Genomic DNA, 19,612 nt, shown 5'->3' with positions numbered 1-19,612 from the left:
CACTGAACCAAGTGTATCCTGCGGTGGTCCATATTCGTAAGCAACTTGTGCACAATTCGAAAGATGTGCATATTTCAAAATAATCCATTTTCTATTCTGATATAAAACCTAGGCTTGCAAGAACGGGAAGGCAAAAAAAAAACACTTGATATTTTACCATTTTATTTGTACCGAAAGGAATCGGATTTAGTGTTTACTCATTGCTATTACTATTTTTCGGATATTTATTTTCGGACTTAGACATGTTAGACGTACTAAAAGGTGCCCTTTCACAGATTTGGGCATGTATTGAATTTTGTCATTAAATGCTTATTATTTATAAATGTAAACATTCGATCTAAAAAGCTCTCGTAAAAAACAGGAATAAAATTAAAGAAAGAAAAAAAGTAATCCTCAACTGGGCTCGAACCACTTACTCCTGTAGTAAAAGTCTATCGCTTAGACCACTTGTCCATCCGTGCTCATACTATGATTTTTGTATTTTATACTTACATCAGCACTCCTTGTAGATTCACAAAACTTAACGACAACAACAAAATCTCCAAATTATTCAATAGTTTCGCGTTTATAATTTTCAGGTTTTTAAATCGTCAAAAATGCATATATAGATAATGGATATTTTAGAGCATGGAAGATGTTTAGTATTACTGTTTCCGTACAAATGGCATAACTACAACAAAAATTTGCGAATCTGAAAGGTTTTAAAATCGTCAAAAATGCATATAGATATATAATGGATATTTTAGTGCACGGAAAATGTTTAGTATTACTGTTTCCCCACAAATAGCATAACTACAACTGCTTGTTTGTGGTGGGTTCAAAATATATGTACTGCCTGTTTATGGTCCAGTTTTGTAAGGAATAAAACTGAACACTAAAAATCTTAATAATTATCTTTTTCCAAAGGAAATCTTTTTTAATTAAACGTTTTTATATTCAACAAACATTACCTAAAATTATATGTAAAAATATATAAATTTTCAAGCATAAATGCACAATTGATCTTATTATTTTCACTAAAAAAAAATCATATTCAGAATTGGTCCTCCGATAAGGTGTAACTTAGTAGGGCCCAGTGTTCTCAGGAGGCACAGGCAGCCAGCGATTTCACTGGTTTAATGCTAACAATCTTTGCGCTGGCTTCTTTCCCCCAAAATACCAATTCAACACAGCGCAAAAAAACACCATTTAAATTCTTAGTTACTGGCGCTTGATTGGTCATTGTTGGCTCAAGTACTACTTACATGTATTATACTTACATGTACCCCGGGTACGGTAAATATACTTAAACCTACCCGGGAATTTTAACTCTAAATCGATTGTTGGCAGCTATCTTTTAAAACTAATTGTGTTCACATAATTCATTAATGTCTGTTTTATGTTAAATGGCCTCTATATCATCTAAACTCAAACTCAAAAAGCATGTTGATGCAGTTTTTTTTAAAAGAGAAGTTTGATTAAGATAAACAATATTATTTTACTGTAATCGGTAGCGTGTTTGAGGACATCGGATTTGGGGCGAGAATACAACTCTGGCACAGTGTATTATCGCCCGAGTATGTTTAAGTATTATGTATTTACCATACCCCGGGTACATTTAATTAAGTAAACTTAAGAGTACCCGGGGTACATGTAAGTAGTACCTGAGCCGACAACGACCAATTGAGCGTTACTGGCTACATTGAAAATATAATTGGCTACTAATATTTTAGGGAGAACACTGCTAACCACATAAAAAATCTCGAATATAAAAGGCCTATGTCTTGTGAAACCAAGACCATTTCAAAATTACCAGTGCAGGGTTTGTGGACTTATACATACTTGCACCACTGCTTAATCCTAATTTGAAATGCATTTATTGCTTGTATATGGGCAATAAGAACTATGACAGGCATGTGTTCCAGGCCAAAATAACTGATGTCATAATAAATTGAGTTCATATCACTTTTTCAAAGTTTTTTTTTGTACAAAACAGTTTTTGTTGTTGTTTATTTTGAATAGTGTGGTCAGTTAATTTCTATAATATTAGTATTATTAATTTATATTAGTACATTAAAGTTCAGTACTTTATTTCACAGTACTTTATTGCAATATATAGATTATTAAAAGCTTAAGGTAGCGCATCCCTAATGGGCACATATCCAAATATAATTTAATTAATTATTTTCCTAATCAGCATCATTTCACTGAACTACATGCAAATTTGAAGGTAGGCCTTCCATGCTTTTAAAAAAAATATACCGATTTTTTCAAAACTACCCTCACGCTCGGAACTTGTCCAGTTTATTTTCACCCCTGGGGTATATAAAAGTTCATAATTCATTCAAATTTCTAAATACGGGCATGCAGTTGGTGTGTACAGATGCAGTAAAGGCGTTTAAAGTTTAAACAAGATGAAATAAGTATTCTTTTACAGACATTTATTTTTTTTTAAATTTTATTTATGGAATAGCGCCATGAAATGTAAGTGATTTCAGCCAAGTAAAAATTGGGTCGGTAAAAAAAAAGTGTCATAAAATTCAAAATAGTATCATTTGAGTTATATTTTAAACTTAGTTTTTATGGAAACACTATATACAAAAAAAATACCAATAAATAGACAGATTTACCGTTTACTTTTTGAAATAAAAATAAAAATGCAACATGCATCATTCGTATTTTCAGCAGTAAAATACCCAATTTAGCCATAACGTTGTTTTAATTTTAAAAATTTAAGGATGTGCATACAATTTTCAACATATTTAACAATAAACATAGCTTATATGTTATATTAAATCAAATTACGTTATAAAAGAAATAAAACGCGTCGCAAAAAGTATGCGATGTCGGCAGGATTCGAACCTGCGCGGGAAGATCCCAAAAGATTTTTAGTCCATCGCCTTAACCACTCGGCCACGACAACTTCACATCAGTGCAACCTTAAATTAGATATCCATATGAAAACAGGTAAAAAGGCTCGTCGATCTTTGAAGAAATCGCGAAATTGTATTTTTCAGATGATAATTGGATCAAAGTGAATATTTATAGTGAAAATAATGTATTCTAAATGAATTAGGTAAACACATATCGAAATTCGAAGTTTGAAAAAAATAAAATGCATCTCTCGGTAATAAGCGATCATTGAAGATCGGAAATGATCGTAAAATAAATCGCGGGAAATCATTAGAGGTGCGCTACCTTAAGTTCTGTTTATATTGTTAAACTGTGTTTGGGTCAATAGTCTGATATTGATACTAGACTCATCTTCAGATGCCTTTCACATTTACCACCCAAATCACTGAGATATAAGTTGTCAGTTTACATTTCAGAACCAAAAAACCCTTCTTTGCAAGGGGCCTCTTTTTCTTCCCCTTAACCAAAAAGGCCCTTTCCCCTACAGAAATTTCTTTAAAAGCATGCATTTTTCTTTAAAGTTTCAATCTACCTCAGTATTTTTCATTCCCCAAAGCCAGAAAATTGTGTCTTTTTTCCCTGAAAAAAAGGCCGTAGCCCTTTCCCCAAAGTTGGTGTTTTGGCCCTGCATTTTGCACAGTATACAGCCATAGAACGTTGTCACTATTTCCCTCACCCATAAATACTCATGGGAGTACATGTATTCTGGTTAATATTTTGCTCAGAAATATTGGTGGTATGAGTGGGATTCAATATCAGACTATAAATCCATGCCTTTACCTTTATGAAATTATTTATATACTGTATCCCTATTTCTTCCTATTATGTGGGTTTTGTTCCTTCTACAGGTAGACCATGACTGCGAATGTGTCTACCAGTGAGATGTTGTCACGGCAACACATACTTGATGACCTGGATGAGTTCATCTCAGGTTGCCAGTCCCGGGTCACAGACATGCTGGAGGTCCTGGGGTGGACGCCTGAACACTTCATGCAGGTAGGTAGAGTCCATACTTTATCAACATTCAGCCCGACTGTTAACAATCTGTATAACATGAATTTCAGATGTTCATAACTTTTTTGCAATGCAGCTAGCCACACTATGGCACACATTTTTTGAGTCATTTGCAATGGATCATCTCCAGGGGACGGTTTCAATAAACATCGTATTACACATTCACGACACGATACATTTTTTGAAGACACATAATTGCTAAAGTCCATATCAAATGATTATAAATTTTCAGTACTTACCAGGTAACTAATTACATGGACATCTCAAGCACCGTATATATTTGGCGAGCATGGCGAGCTAGTTCGTCTACTTATTAAGATTACAAAATTCTCTCGTAAGTTAAAATTGTCGTATGATCGTTTATGAAACGGCTCGCAGGGCTTTTCCTCACCATTTTTGGATTATGACCTATATCCACGACATTGGGAATTTATTTACTAAACAGCAGAAAAAAAGTGTCCTTGCTTTACATTACAATTGAAATGCATGCTATTTATTTAAATATTTAAGTTCTATATTAGTAATGTATAAGTGTTCTTGCTTTACATTGTAATTGAAATGCATGCTATTTATTTCAATATTTATGTTCTATTTATAATATATTTAGTTAAAACATTGCTTTTTTAGGATCGGAGTCGATGTGTCTGTCCTTACAACAAAAGCCACAGGATGCCGTCCCATTGCATAGTTTCCCATGCTCCTCTGTGTTCTCTAATAAGCGAAGGCTACACCAAGTCAGAGGCAGTGAGTGATCTCTTTGAATCCCTTTATATCTTTAATTTTTATAAGCTCAACTTAGTGAGACTAGCTTGGTAAGTATATGTGATCTTTCTTTGGTCATTGATGTGCTGGCAATAGACTAGCTTGGTACCGTAAGAATAAGTGATCTTTCTTTGGTCATTGATGTGCTGGCAGTAATTGGGACCATAATTGCTTAAGATACTTTTTTTATAAAATCTAAACCAAATTTTCGTAGTTGGTGCTATACTGTTAAATCAGAGTTGGTTGCTTTTGGGCATCTTGGCCCTATTGTAAGCCCATTTAACCCTTTACCGCTTAGATGCGTATTTATACGCATTTGTTATCCCTCAGAGTTATATTTAATTTAAGACCTTTCTTACTCAATTCAAGTTTAAAAGGCTTCATTTCCAACCCTTAGTAACTCAGATGCAGCAAACAGTATAAAACCTGAACAGACTGTGAATTACCCATTTTCACTTTGCTTCTGAGTAGGAAAGGGTTAATCAAAGGCTGTTTTATTGGATTATTTCCAGGTCCAATTACATACTTCCCACCGGTATAACCTAGTCTAGCATTTAAGGTCAAAGGTCAACTTAAGTTAATAATTCCTTTTTCTTAACCATAGCAGTTTCTAGCAAGGCTTGATTTTCAAATTACTTGGCAGAAGTCTCAGGCTTTTTCTTAAAGATCAAGGTCATTATTCATTTATTAAAAAAACTCCACATGTATGTTAAAATTTGGGAGTGAAGTGGAAGGTCAGGCGAGTCAAGTTATTCAAATATTTGACCTGCCATGTGATATTTTTTTCCTGATTCAGAAATATTTATCAAAAGACAAAACTCCTGCCACACCAGTAGAAAGTGAAACAAGTTGCAAATTAAACAAAATACTGTTAACAAAAGAACTGCTTTGGTTTTGACAATATCAATGACTCACAGAAACAGTAACATAAATGTCTAAGATTAATCTAATTGATGAGTGTTGAGAACAAGTCCCCTTAATCCGTTGGCAGCTCGTTTGTCCCAAGTATCGGATGATGTTCATCTGTCTGACAATCCCTAAATAGAATGACCTCCTGATGATGGGATGAGCCAGGACTGATACATGTTTTTTTCAGATTGTTGATGCTCATGCCATAATTTCTGATTTATCTATAATGATTTCTCCAGGACTAGGATTTTGTTAAGTTATGGTTCATTTTCATATCATCGATTCTCAAGTGAAAGAAGTTATACCGTAGTTTATTGTCATATTAAGATGACAAAACTGTGTTTCTCACACACATTGACACACATGTAAATATCATTTCATGGTCTCCAAAACCCACTAGATATAACTTGTATTGATTTCCATGGACTTTTGACAAAGGCATGGTTTATGTAAGCTTGGCGCAGTTTCTGCTGGATACCTGAACAAGAATAGTTATTTCGTTATATAGATATTGTTCTTCATTTATAACATTTATATATAATGTATTTTAGTAAGTAAAAAATAACATGATTACAAGAATGCCATATTTAGTTTTATGTTAGCTAACTATCTGTTCATGTCTTTGCAATATTAAACACTTTTAGCACATCAAAAAGCTCTTGATATTATTACAATTCTCATTGCAAAACCATTTAAAAAAAAGTTGTTGCAGTAAGTTGACAATATTAATTTAAGAAACTTGTTCTGGTGTTCACAATTCCTCCATTAAATATGTGATGTGGCACACTTGAAAGCTTTTATTGTTATTGACGTGCTTCCCCTCACATGTTTTGCTCTCTAATCAGGGAACTTGTCAGTCTTTTTATGGGTTTGTTAGCTAGAAATAGAATGATTACATGACAGAAGGATTGATTGTGAAAGTGTTTCCACCTTTACTGATGAGATTTGTCAATGATATTGAAGCTAGTTTTAATTCATAATTTCAGTAACAGTTAGAGTAATTGAAAGCTTTTAAGGAAAAATTATTTTAGATAACAATTACTGGTGTAAAGTATTTTTGGTTTATTGACCTACTCAATATTTTTAAAGGGTATCTTTAAATATAATTGTAATGACGCCACAAAAGGAGTTGTTATGAAACAATACACTAGCCTGTATGACTTATATATATAAGTACTGAAACATTATTCAGATTGTTACTTAAGCATTTATTAATGAAATAAAAAAAATAATATATTTTTCATGTGGATGAAATAATTTTGTTTTCACCTAAAACGTTGACATACATGGCTACGTTGTAAATGAAGACTGAAGTTTAAGCATGATCACAATGTTTTGCTTTGAGAACTTCGGTGAATTTTTTCTTATATATTTGATCTTTTAGTTTTATAAGTTGATCAATAACAATTTATAAGATCATCTCATTCAACCATTAATCATTAAACAATACTTGAACATTAAACCTATTATTTCATGCTTTGGATTTTTAAGTCTAATGATCTACGGTTTTTTTACTATGCAGAAAGCCATTTTGGAGGACAGGTCCTACTTCTATGACAATGCCAGCTGTGTCTACCAAGTTAAGTTAGGTGAGAATGTTTTGTACACCCCACATATCTGTGTAGACATTTGTAAAGATCAGTGTGTAATAGTTGTTTTCCTTTATTAGAAGTTAGTGTTTTATTGGGAAAGAAGTAATCAATATGATAACAAACAAGTATGAATGTTTACTGGACAAATATACATACTGCATGAATTTATGAGATTTACTCTAATTTACATTTTTCATGCAAAAGAAAAGTATACCGGTACTATGTTTACATGAGCCCATTTTGCTAATCCTAGAAATACCATAAGTATAGAACTACCAGTTTCACAGAATTAAGAAGCTATACCACTTTTAAAGTCTATTTTTACTCACAGTTATAGAACTTGTCAGACTTCCTGTGGTGTAACATTACAAAATGAATGCAATCACGACATGGAGGTGTGATGGAGGCTTGGTTGGCATATTTACAACTTATTTTGTATGCCCCCGGATCGAAAGATCGGGGGTATATTGTTTTTGGCCTGTCTGTCATTGTACATGTATGTGTCAGTGTGTGTCCAAAACTTTAACCAAAACTTAAACCTTCTTCATAACTTTTGCAATATTGAACGTAGCAACTTGATATTTGGCATGCATGTGGATCTCATGGAGCTGCACATTTTGAGTGGTGAAAGATCAATGCCAAGGTTATCCTTCTAGGTCAAATGTCTTTTTTTTTTCAAAACTTTAACCTTCTTCATAACTTTTGCAATATTGAACGTAGCAAATTGCTAGTTGGCATGCATGTGTATCTCATAGAGCTGCACATTTTGAGTGCTGAAAGGTCAAGGTCATCCTTCAAGGTCAAAGGTCAAAAAAATAATCAAAGTGGGCATTAGGGAGGCATTGTGTTTCTGACAAACACATCTCTTGTTTTTAAATATAGAGACATTTTCAAGTCATTTTCCTTCACAGAACCACTACGCCATTGGTACCTTTTGTTTTGCCTACGACAATAACAAAGTTTTTTAAATTTTAAACAGATTTTTTTAAACACTTATTAATTCAGAATTTTTATCTTCACTATTCTAAGATTTTGGTCACTTATTTGTCTACCAAAACTGTTAAACATTCATTACTGGTTAACGCTCAGTTTTGGAAGGTGTTTTTGTGGTCATCTTTTGCAAAGTGCCTCAGGATTACTTGCACACTTTTATTTTCATAAATCAAACATTAATTAGGGAGAATTTATCTCTATCATCATGATTTATTAAATATCTTCTTGCAATAAAAAAAGCATTTTCTTGAAATGCTAACACTTATACAGATGAATTTGAGATATTCATCTTTGTCACTATTAACCAAAACAATTAAGTAGTTATTGTAAACAAATTTATGGGTTGGAAAATGTATAGACGCTTTATTACGTTGTTCCTTCACTTGTTTTCATCATAGCGTAGAAATAAAAAATTATTTTTGTTGTGCTTTTATCACAATTCTCAAATTGAGAAAGCTGCAACTGTCATGTTAGTAATAGTCTAATGTATAAAATTGTGTCAAAACAGTTTCTGAAGTAAGGTTGAAGGAACTGGATTTTGAAAACTTTCATATGCATAAGGTACATGTACACAATCAACAAACAAAAAGTAAGATTTTTGATAACTCGAAGATTTGTGAATCATCTACTTCATGTACAATAATGATACATGCAATTCATTTTATGCTTTGCTTTTTCAGATTTAGATACAATGAATTCTTGGCTATGGAATCATCATGTTGAAAAACACTCTGGTAAGAATGCCTGCTATATGTAAGTGCAATTAACCCTTACAGTGCGGGAACCGAGTTGTGAAGGCCTTTGCAAACAGTTTGGATCCAGATGAGACGCCACAGAACGTGGCGTCTCATCTGGATCCAAACTGTTTGCTATTTTGATAGTATTCTTTGAAAAAAAATCGAAGAAAATGCTAATTTTTGAAATTCAGCAGACAACATTTAAGCAGACGACAAATTTCCCAGCATGCAAAGGGTTAAATGAAAACTAAGAAAGACATGTGTTTCCGGCAACTCTTTGTTAACATGCAGACACTAGTTTTTTGCAGACATTTGTTTGTAGCAGAGATTAGTTTTTTGCAGACATTTGTTTGTAAAATGTTTATTTAATTTTTTTTAACACATTATGTATTGCGATTTTTTGTACTCAATTTTGGGTCAATTTTGTTGTTGTTTCTTTTACATGGTGTAACTGCATTTTCTGGATGTTTTTGTGGATGAATAATTGTTCATTTCACTTTCATATTATGGTGCACACCAGCCCTTACCCTACCTATTCCAGCCATCTGAACATCAGAAATAGATCAAAGTATTACGGTAAACTGTGTTTCAAAACTTTCTTGAAGGGATTTCATTCAGACTAATAATGTTATTTAACATGAACACATTTCAGTGTTCTATGGCTACAAGAAGGTTCCCCAGACGGCTGAGGAGGAGCAGGTCCTTATGAGCCGAGAAGACCGTCGTGCCGTCGCTGAGTACGTCATCTTGCGGGCCCGCGCCGCCAACAGGTTGAAGGAGGTCGGACGTGATGAATTGCTTGTCTCAGAGAATCTGGCAGACCTCATTAAGAAAGGTTTGATTATCGTCCTCCCTCAGCCCTTCTGTGAAGAAGCTGGGGTATGTTTCTTAATTTGCATCTGTCTCTCGGTTGGTCTGTACACTGCTCAATTAAGTGGATGGTCGCTCAGTGCATAATTTTGTTTTAACATGGTACCTGCAAAACCTTATAACCTAGCACATTGGAATGGTGTTTAATTTGGGGCTTCTGGTAGATGCCTTTTGATTTTGAGTTAAAGAAGTAAAGGTCTCGGGTTGGGCAAACATGTTTTACTTACTTACATTTTTTTTGAATTCACCTGTGCAAAGCAAAGCATGAGGTTTAAGGACAAAACTTTTACATCAAGTGCGATGTCTGTTGTGTGTTACCCCTAAAATTTTCATTCAAACTGCATGTGTGAGCTAATTTGAACAATATTTTACAAGAATCATTCTTTTGGTCACAAGATCTTCAAACATTTTGTAAAATTAAAACTTAAATTATTTATTTCAGAAACCAAAAAGTTCATGTTTTTTATTATATATTGTATAAGATTGTATAGTGTCCCTCTACTTGGTTTGTGAAGAAAATGTCCCTGTGGTCAAAACTGGCTGCACATCAGGGTTCACATGATTTGTATAGAATTGTATATACAGTACGAAATATCTTAAGTAATTTTCTCAGAAACTGCAAGGTCAGAAGTTGAATGTTTGGCATGTAATATTGTTAGTGGTCCTCTTCTAAGTTTATTCAAATCATGACCCTAAGACCAAAGCTGGCTTTCTTGTACTTCTTAAACTCAATGCAGTATAAAGGATGAAGTCTCTGCCTAGATATCAATAGATATTGAGTTTGATTCTTACTCAGGATGTCTGAGATCCTCCAGGCAATCGCCATGAATTGGTTGACACCATTAAACCGACTAGAGCGTTTGACTTAAGTCAACTGAAACAAGAAAATGAAAACCTCTACTAGTTGCTGTCTCATGAGGATTTGTCAAACATATAAAATACATACAATTAATAGGACATATTACTAGAATAGTCTATATTGCTGCTTGTTGTGTTTCAGAGAATGCAGAAAAGCATGACCTTGACCCTGTGGAAGAAATGGCAGCCCTGAGGGACTACCGACGCCGACGGCAAACATACAGGGCCAAGAATGTGCATATTACCAAGAAATCACATACAGAGGTACAGTGATTTGTTTGTAGTATTTTTGTCTTCTTTTAAATATCTGTCACAAAATATAGAACTTCAAATATTTATAATACTCAACTAATTGGTACCATATTGTTATTCTGTCTGACAACATTTTAACGATTATTACCATTTTAAAATAATCTTCATTTATGATTTTTCAAAAAAACAAAACCATTTTGTGTAATTGTTTATATAGAGAATATAATGTGAGTTTTGGATAAAGATCAAGTTTATCATGCGAGGCTTAGAACTGATGTAGCGCGAGGCTTGCCGAGCGCTAACATGGTTCGTGCCGAGCATGATAAACTTGATCTTTATCCAAAACTCACATACTATTCTATTTATCCTATTATTTTGTGGTCGTTTATCGTTCAAAAAGAGTAAAAATACTTTAAAATTCAAAGAAACAGCGCTGGTTTTCCAAGTTGACTCCGAAGTGTTTGTTTTCTTCAACGTCATCATTTGCTATGACGTCACATTGAAACATATAGTGTTCTTAAGATAGAGATCGGAAAACCATGGTCTAAAAATAGCGATAGTATAAAGGTAAAGTTTATACGATCGTTGTTATACTATCGATTTTCATCTGTTAATAGGATAAAGGTTAGTTTACAATCTTCATGTTGTTAATTATCAAGTTAAAAATCTAGAGTTGGGGCACCTATTACCATAAAATTGTGTTATTATGCCCCCGGTAGGGTGGCATATAGCAGTTGAACAGTCCGTCAGTCTGTGCGTCCGTCCAAAAACTTTAACATTGCCCATAACTTTTGCAATATTGAAGATAATGTAGCAACATGATATTTGGCATGCATACGTATCTGATGGAGCTGCACATTTTGAGTGGTGAAAGGTCAAGGTCATCCTTCAAGGTCAAGTATATGGCTTCAAAGCGGCGCAGTAGGGGTCATTGTGTTTCTGACAAACACATCTCTTGTTTTTGAATGTGTTGGTAATATGTGATGCTTTGCAATGCAGTATACATGTTAGTACATTTTGTCCATTATGCTATTATGTAGATTTAATAAATATAACTGCTGAAAATGAGGAATTTGGAATCTTTTATTGAACATGGCATTAACATTTAACTCTCCAGGTTTTGCCTTTATATGAATAAAGTCTGTGTTTTTATTTGACAAAGAAATGTCTGGATAAAATAAGCTGTTCCCACTTTACCAGTTTCATTTTAGTGTAAAGGTGTTTAATGACTATTCAGTCAATTATCTAATTTTGGTCATGATAAACCTCTCCTTGCCATAGCTGATTGGTGCTATACATTGATAATAGTGTTACTACTGAACTTACTATCAGGCTTTTGCCTGCAGATCATGCGTGAAGTGATTAACAACCAGATGGAGATGTACACACAGTCCTTGATAGATGAACAAGATCTGGAAAGGTACCCGACCTTTGTCTTGTATTAAAGAAGTTTCATACCCAATCTTAATTAACCATCTTTGTATTACATAGATCAAAATAGCCCGAAAGGCTGAGTAATCCCAAATTGTTTAATGAAAGGCTGAGTAATCCCAAATTGTTTAATCATTCTCTTAGAGCTAGAAAAAAAATCTTATGGTCTTTATCAATGCAAGAAAAACCCAGTTCTAATTTACCAAGGCTTAGGGTTCTTGCTAATTGAATTAGAATTCTAACCTCCAAAAAAAAAGAGCTGATGGTACCTTGTCGTGTGTTTGTTGTTTGTATAAAACTGTGATATTTTGCAAAAATGACATACTTAAACAAAACAAAAATTATCTTGACTGTCAAAATATGAATGTTGTTACATTTACTTAATCTGCAACAATTAATTGTTAATATTCTTAACTTATTTTTTTTTTCATTATATATAAATTCATTTATACCCATCATTTTGATTCGAATAAAAGAGCTGTAATGATCTAACGTCTGTTTTTGTTGGAAGTGCTTTTTTCATTTTGTGTTATTGTGGTTAGCATTATTGTTATTTTAATTTATTTGTGTATTTAACGTAGTTGTATTACATAAACATACACAGTTTGAAACGTATTATATATATTGCTTGATATTTACTTATTATGTAATAAACGTTAAAGAAATTTTATTTTAAAGCTTTAATTATTCCTGTTCGCTTAATTTTGTACTATTGGATAAGTAATTGTATCCAATATTTTTTTCTTCCAAATGAAGAAACGGTCTATAATTGATATAAATTGTTTTTATCATACAATTTCTTATTTTACAGGGATGCAAGAAATCCGGAATTTAAAATACCTACTCGTAATGAATTAGGTTTTACCTACCCTATGGAAAATGTTAAACATGAGCATAGGTCAAGGTCAAGGACACCTAATAGCTCATCAAGGTCAGAAAAGAGGTCAAGGTCACGTTCTAGAATAAATTCAAGTGCAAAAGAGTTGGAACCAAAACACAGGTAAGATTTCTTGAGATTTGTTTGGTTTTATAAATGTGTATTAAGAGTCTTGTTGAACATCCTTGTATCATACTTAGAGTTACAGTCGAAACCCGATGGCTCTAACTCGCTTTGCTCGAATTTCCGGTTGGCTCGAACTCTCATCAAAGCACCGATTTTTTATTGCTATATATTCATATAAAATTTTGTCGGATGGCTCGAATTCGCGAAGCTCAAATTATCGGATGGCTCGAATATCGTCTATGCCTTTACAAAGAAAGCTCAAAAATGTATATAAGCATTAGATATTGGTCTTTTTTATTAATCAGCAAATTTACACAGTAGCAATTGTAGTTAAAGCTTTTAAAATATCATTCATTAAAAAAAAATCACTTTTTGGAGCAATTAATATATTCTGTTAATAATTATGGCCTCTCTGTGATGAAGTAACAATTTAATGAAGGTCCACACACTTCCTTCAGATTGAGGGAATCATTTTTAACAGATGTCTTACCATAAAATGCTATGGGTTTACATTTTTGCTTCTCTGAGAATGAATGGCTCAAGAAAAGCTAATAAGATCACTATATGTCTGCTGCTGGTTTATGAGTGGTGTGCATCTTCAACTTTGAGCTTGTAAACACTGTAAAGTCTACATTTATCATGCAATCTTGATAAAAATTTATCAGAATGTTTATCATGACAATATCATGCCAACTTTGAACCTTGGTCACGTTGGTTCAGAAACTAGGTCACCAGGTTAACCCATTCATGCCTAGCATCCTGAAAAAAGGACATTGCAAACAGCTGATGTGGCGTCTCATCTGGGTCTTCCCTGTTTGCTTAAAGGAATTTCAGTAAGTAATATTCTAAATATAGAAATAAATATACTAGACATCCCTAATTTTGGAAATAAATTGATCCAATTTACAAGGATGGGAGAGTCCACTGGGCATAAATGGGTTAATTTTAAGACAAAAAATAGCTGCCAGTTTAGAGGCCTTATTTATGATTCAATCTTAATGAAACTTAATCAAAATGTAAAACTTGACATTTCTGAGGCTGAGTTTGAATCTGGGTATCGTTGTTTCTCAAACTAATTTACCTGTTCAAATCTTAGAAAAACCTTGTTATCAATCTTTATTTCACTCAGTCAGAATATTCATCTTTTGCCTGAGTTTGACTTTTCGTCTTGTGCATCCAAAAACTTTGTCCCAGGACGGTGGTGCGGTGGTTGAGTGGTAGCACTGTGGTCTACTATTCCAGAGGTCCCCGGTTCAAATCCCGGCCGGGGCACTGGAAATTTCAGAAATGCTTCAAGTGTTTCCCACCCAACTAGAGATGTACTGGTATGAAACCCAGGTAATTCCTGCGTGTATCGGTGCTATACACTGAGCATGTAAAAGAACCAAGGTATCTATTCGCAAAGAGCTAGGGTATCGCACCCGGATTCCTTGTATCCCAATTCTGCTTGCTGTCTCTTCAGCAAAACCAAAGGACGCCATTGGAAATAAGTGCTTGCACTTTCATGGGTTATCCTTGACCGCAAGGTCAAAATAAATACATCCATACAAAAAGACACCCAGGAAACAGACTCGAGAGCTTTCTATGCAATCGAGCTTAAATAAATAGGTTTAAAAAAAAATAATTAAAAATCTAATACCACTTTAGAGACCACATTTATGACACAACCTTGATGAAACTTGATCGGAATGTTTATCTTGAAAATATGAAGGCCATGTGCTAATCTTGTTCAATTGGGGTAAAGACAAATATTTGATCACCAGGTCAAATCTTCAACAATTAGTCTCTGTTAACAACTTCTAAAATTCAAAAAAGGTATCAACTATTTCAAGCTTTTTGCCAAAATACTGATTTAATGCTTCTTGATAAATAGCATTCTTTGAGCTGGTTTAGACAGATTCTTCTGAGCATATATCAAAAGTTAAGTGCAGAATTCCTTATTTTGTTACATTTTTCGGAATACAATTTAATAATGTAGTATACTCTTCTTTTTTTAAACGAGGTAATTTTTTATGGCAATATTGTTAACCTGTAGTAACCTAAAAAAAATGTAATCAGTATGTGTGACTATTTCTAAGTAGATCAATTTTTTTATAGTTGAGAAATACTGTTATGTTACAAATACGTACAGTATGGTTGGAATGTTACAATGAAATTAAGTGGAGCATTTGATAAGTTATGAGATTTAGACTGTCATCACCTACACTATGCACTCTACATTTATACATTTGTGTGTATCTTGTTTCTTCATGGTAAGATACATTTGATTCACAAAATGCAATGGTAAACAACCATCTCTTTTGACAAGAGCTAATGTCAGCTTATTTTACAATTATATATTATTTTACCTTATGTGAAATAAAAAATAATTATGTTCACGCTTGAATGCACATCTTAAATTTGAATTTGATTACACTAAAGAAATTCCTAAGTGTGCTTAAGTTTTTCTGAAGTGTCTTTCAAAAAGTGGTTACTGATCCGTTTCTATGAACATGTAATCATATCAAACTGCCATCTCATGTACCTGCAGAAGTAAGTCACCTTCAGCACAGAGGTCAGGATCACGACAAAGGTCACCATCTATGCAGAGGTCAAGGTCATATCATAGGTCAAGGTCACATTCTAGGCAAAGGTCACAGAGTGCTGAAAGGAAATCCCACAAATCCAAGAAGAAAAAGAAACATAAGGCTCATAGCCGATCGAAAAGCAGGGACAGGTATGTTATGCTGATTAAAAAATATGTTGCTAAATAGAGTTGTGCAGTGACTGTGGTATTTAAGCTGTTTTTATCAAATAATTTTACAACCAAAGAACATTTGAATTGTAAATACTCTCCTTGGAATAATCTTAATGTATGAAATAAATTCATATGTCTTTATTTTTATATCAGCAAACAGCTTCTTTAGTCATCATTTATAACTAAATCGTAATAAACAATACCTAGAATTGTGTATTGCTCAAAACTGTAATTTTATGGGACTACAATTATGAATTTTGACATTATATAAACAGTGAGAGTTATTCAAATCATGTACCAATACGCAGTATTCAACAGTCATTTTTATTTTAAAGTCCATTTTTCAGCACCATTTTGTTCTAAAATTCATTAAAACTTTTTTTTAAATGTATTGCGGCATTAAAATGTTTGATATTTTACCAGCTTATTTCAGTATGTCGGTAAATTATTAATTTGAAGGGCAAAGCTGCACAATCAGAATCAATTTTCACACAAAGCTTTATTATTGGTTATGGCAGTATTTGCATTTTCTGATATGTTTAGAGCAAAAACGTTTTATTTTCTACTTACAGAGGCCATAAGAAGCACAAGAAACACAAGCACGAGAGGTCCTCTAAAAGCCCTGAGATCCAGTGATGTGAAGAATGTTCATGTGCTTCAGGACTACCTTACTCTCTATTCATTATTTGACAATCTGTGATCAAATTGTTGCACTGTCTTAAGACACACAATCTGTGTTTATATATTCCATGACTTGTCGTTTAATAATTTGTTAAACGTTTGGTTATCGTATGATCATTTATTTCTGACTTCAGAGTCATTGGCTACGTGATCATAGTTTTATGATCTTGAGCACATGATTTCTGGTTCGTCTCACCTTCGCTGGTCAGTGGTCAATCAACGATGGCAATGTCATTTAATGGTCCATGGATGAATAAAAACACATGGTCAATGGTCACGATCTTAAATCACATGATCCAAAGTGAAAACACAGTATATGATCCGTGATATAAGATGTGCTCTCTAGTTTTCAAAGATTTAGTAATCTTTCTTTAACACAATATATCTTCAAATCAATTGCCATGATATAACAATTCGTGTTGCCTATGGTTAACACTTACTGTTATGAAGTCCGCATGAGCAAATGTACATCTTGCATTTTTATGCCCTGGATCAAATGATCAGGGGTATATTGTTTTTGGCCTGTCCGCCTGTCATTGTATGTGTCTGTCATTGTATGTGTCTGTCTGTCTGTGTGTCACAAACTTTTAACCTTGGTTGAACTTTTGCAATAACTTTTGCAATATTGAAGATAGCAACTTGATATTTTGCATGCATGTGTACCGCATGGAGCTGCACATTTTGAGTGGTGAAAGGTCAAGGTCATCCTTAAAGGTCAAAGATCAAAAAACAATATTCAAAGCGGCGCAGTAGGGGGCATTGTGTTTCTGACAAACACATCTTTTGTTGGTTAACTGCATTACAAAGACTGTCTCCTGTTCTATAAATAATCTATAACAACTATTATCAAAGATGTCATTGATTATAAAAATGTATATATAGTTCTCATAACCGTGTTTTTATGCTCCCCCTAAATTTTTTGGGGGGAGCATATTGTTGCCGCTTCGTCTGTTCGTGAGTGTGTCCGTCCGTGCACAATTTTTGTCCGGGCTATTTCTCAGCAATTAATGACTGAAATTCAATTAAACTTTATGGGAATCTTCACTACCAAGAGGAGATGTGCATATTATCAGCCGGTTCTGGTCGGATGATTTTTCACAGAGTTATGGCCCTTTGAAATTTTCCATTAACTGTACATATAGGGCAATTCTTGTCCGGGCTATTTCTCAGCAACTAATGACCGGAATTCAATGAAACTTTATGGGAAGCTTCACTACCAAGAGGACATGTGCATATTTTCAGCGGGTTCTAGTCAGATGATTTTTCACAGAGTTATGGCCCTTTGAAATTGTTAAGTTGCTAAACCATCCATCATATTATTTTGTCCAAAGTTATGCCCCTCAAGACGTTTCCTTTTATCTGAATATATAGTGCAATATTGTGACAAAAAAAAACCTTTGGGGAGCATCACCCGTCTCAGACGGTTTCTTGTTTCATTAAGTTGTCTTGATCGTCTTTTTTTTTCAAAAATTAGTTATGGTACATATCAGCATGTGAATGCTTAAATAAAAGCAGTTTCAATTTAATGCGTTTTATATATGTGTTTTGTCTGCATTTAGTTTGTTCTTCTTGTTAATAAATTACACTTGTAACCATCTACCAATATCTTGATTTTGTTATAGACTCATTTACCACATCCATTGTGTCCGATAATTTCAGTCAGTCAATAACTGAATTAATATTCGATAATCCATTCCTTTAATGTGAGAACATTTAGATATAATTCGCCACAAAAGGTCATCGGGGTTTGTGAATTTGAATTACCATTTGTCAACATGCATGAATGCTGTCTCTCCAAATAAGATGCGTAAGTGTTCAACTTATCCCATTATAGATTTGAAAATAGCTAATTTGCTTTTTATTTTAAACCCATAAAGAGAGTAAAACTAAGTGGATTCATCAAGATGAACATTGTTGATGTTTAAGTCTGAGATTTTCCGTATCAAAGTAGTAAATGTTGTGCTCTTTATTGTACCTATACAATGTATGTACACCTAGTGAAGCAATCGTGTTCTTTCGGGACTTGTAATGAATTGATAAAAGATATATAATTATCAAGGTACTAGTATTTCCCAGTATAAAGCTTGTGAGGACTGAATATTGCGCACATAACAGCTGTTATGTTTGTTGTTGGCATGTATGCATATATATTTAATTTGAAGTGATGCTTCTCCCCGATAAACAAGATGGTCATGAAGACTAGAGTGCTCACCTGAGTTATGCTAATTCCCGATAAACAAGATGTTCATGAAGACTAGAGTGCTTAGCTGAGTAATGCTAATTCCCTATAAACAAGGTAGTCATGAAGACTGGAGTGCTCACCTGAGTAATGAGAATTCCCGATAAACAAGATGTGCATGAAGACTGGAGTGCTCACCTGAGTAATGCTAATTTCCGATAAACAAGATGGTCATGAAGACTGGAGTGCACACCTTAGAAATGCTAATTTCCGATAAACAAGATGGTCATGGAGACTGGAGTGCTCACCTTAGTAATATTAATTCCCGATAAACAAGTGGTCACAAAGACTGGAGTGCTCACCTTAGAAATGCTAATTCCCGATTAACAAGTTGGTCACGAAGACTGGAGTGCTCACTGAGTTATGCTAATTCCAGATCATGAAGACTGGAGTGGTCAACTTAGTAATGCTTATTCCCGATAAACAAGTTGGTCACAAAGACTGGAGTGCTCACCTTAGTAATGCTAATTCCCAATTAACAAGTTGGTCACGAAGGCTGGAGTGCTCACCTTCGAAATGCTAATTCCCGATTAACAAGTTGGTCACGAAGTCTGGAGTGCTCACTGAGTTATGCTAATTCCAGATAAACAAGTTGGTCATGAAGACTGGAGTGGTCAACTTAGTAATGCTAATTCCCAATAA

At 33.9% G+C, this 19,612-nt stretch overlaps 1 protein-coding gene and 1 non-coding gene across 3 annotated transcripts; one reads left to right on the top strand and one right to left on the bottom strand.

Annotated features, from left to right (window-relative positions):
- Window positions 1-17: 17 nt before the first annotated feature.
- Window positions 18-18,328, top strand: LOC127863653 (U11/U12 small nuclear ribonucleoprotein 48 kDa protein-like). 2 transcript variants are annotated; one of them, XM_052403276.1, is made up of 11 exons: window positions 18-130; window positions 3,741-3,888; window positions 4,534-4,650; window positions 7,100-7,166; window positions 8,843-8,896; window positions 9,552-9,734; window positions 10,770-10,891; window positions 12,226-12,299; window positions 13,122-13,310; window positions 15,844-16,029; window positions 16,623-18,328. In XM_052403276.1, exons 2-11 carry the CDS (start codon window positions 3,748-3,750, stop codon window positions 16,684-16,686), a joined length of 1,197 nt encoding a protein of 398 aa, XP_052259236.1. In that variant the 5' UTR covers window positions 18-130; window positions 3,741-3,747; the 3' UTR covers window positions 16,687-18,328. The 2 variants fall into 2 exon arrangements, with proteins under 2 accessions (XP_052259236.1, XP_052259237.1); XM_052403277.1 differs by having other exon boundaries at window positions 51-65.
- Trnaf-aaa (transfer RNA phenylalanine (anticodon AAA)) lies at window positions 2,821-2,902 on the bottom strand. The gene has a single exon. It is a non-coding gene; the product is annotated as a tRNA-Phe (tRNA).
- Window positions 18,329-19,612: the final 1,284 nt, after the last annotated feature.

This window comes from Dreissena polymorpha, unplaced genomic scaffold (genome assembly GCF_020536995.1).
Source record: "Dreissena polymorpha isolate Duluth1 unplaced genomic scaffold, UMN_Dpol_1.0 chrUn024, whole genome shotgun sequence".
Lineage (NCBI taxonomy): Eukaryota > Metazoa > Mollusca > Bivalvia > Myida > Dreissenidae > Dreissena > Dreissena polymorpha.
Note: the sequence above shows the minus strand (reverse complement) of the source record. Positions and strands in the feature narration are given on the sequence as shown.

Coding starts and splice junctions, on each gene's coding strand:
- LOC127863653 (XM_052403276.1), top strand. CDS start 3,748: ATGACTGCGAATGTGTCTACCAGTGAGATGTTGTCACGGCAACACATA. Junction 4,651..7,099: donor GCTACACCAAGTCAGAGGCA/GTGAGTGATCTC, acceptor TTTACTATGCAG/AAAGCCATTTTGGAGGACAG. Junction 16,030..16,622: donor CGATCGAAAAGCAGGGACAG/GTATGTTATGCT, acceptor TTCTACTTACAG/AGGCCATAAGAAGCACAAGA.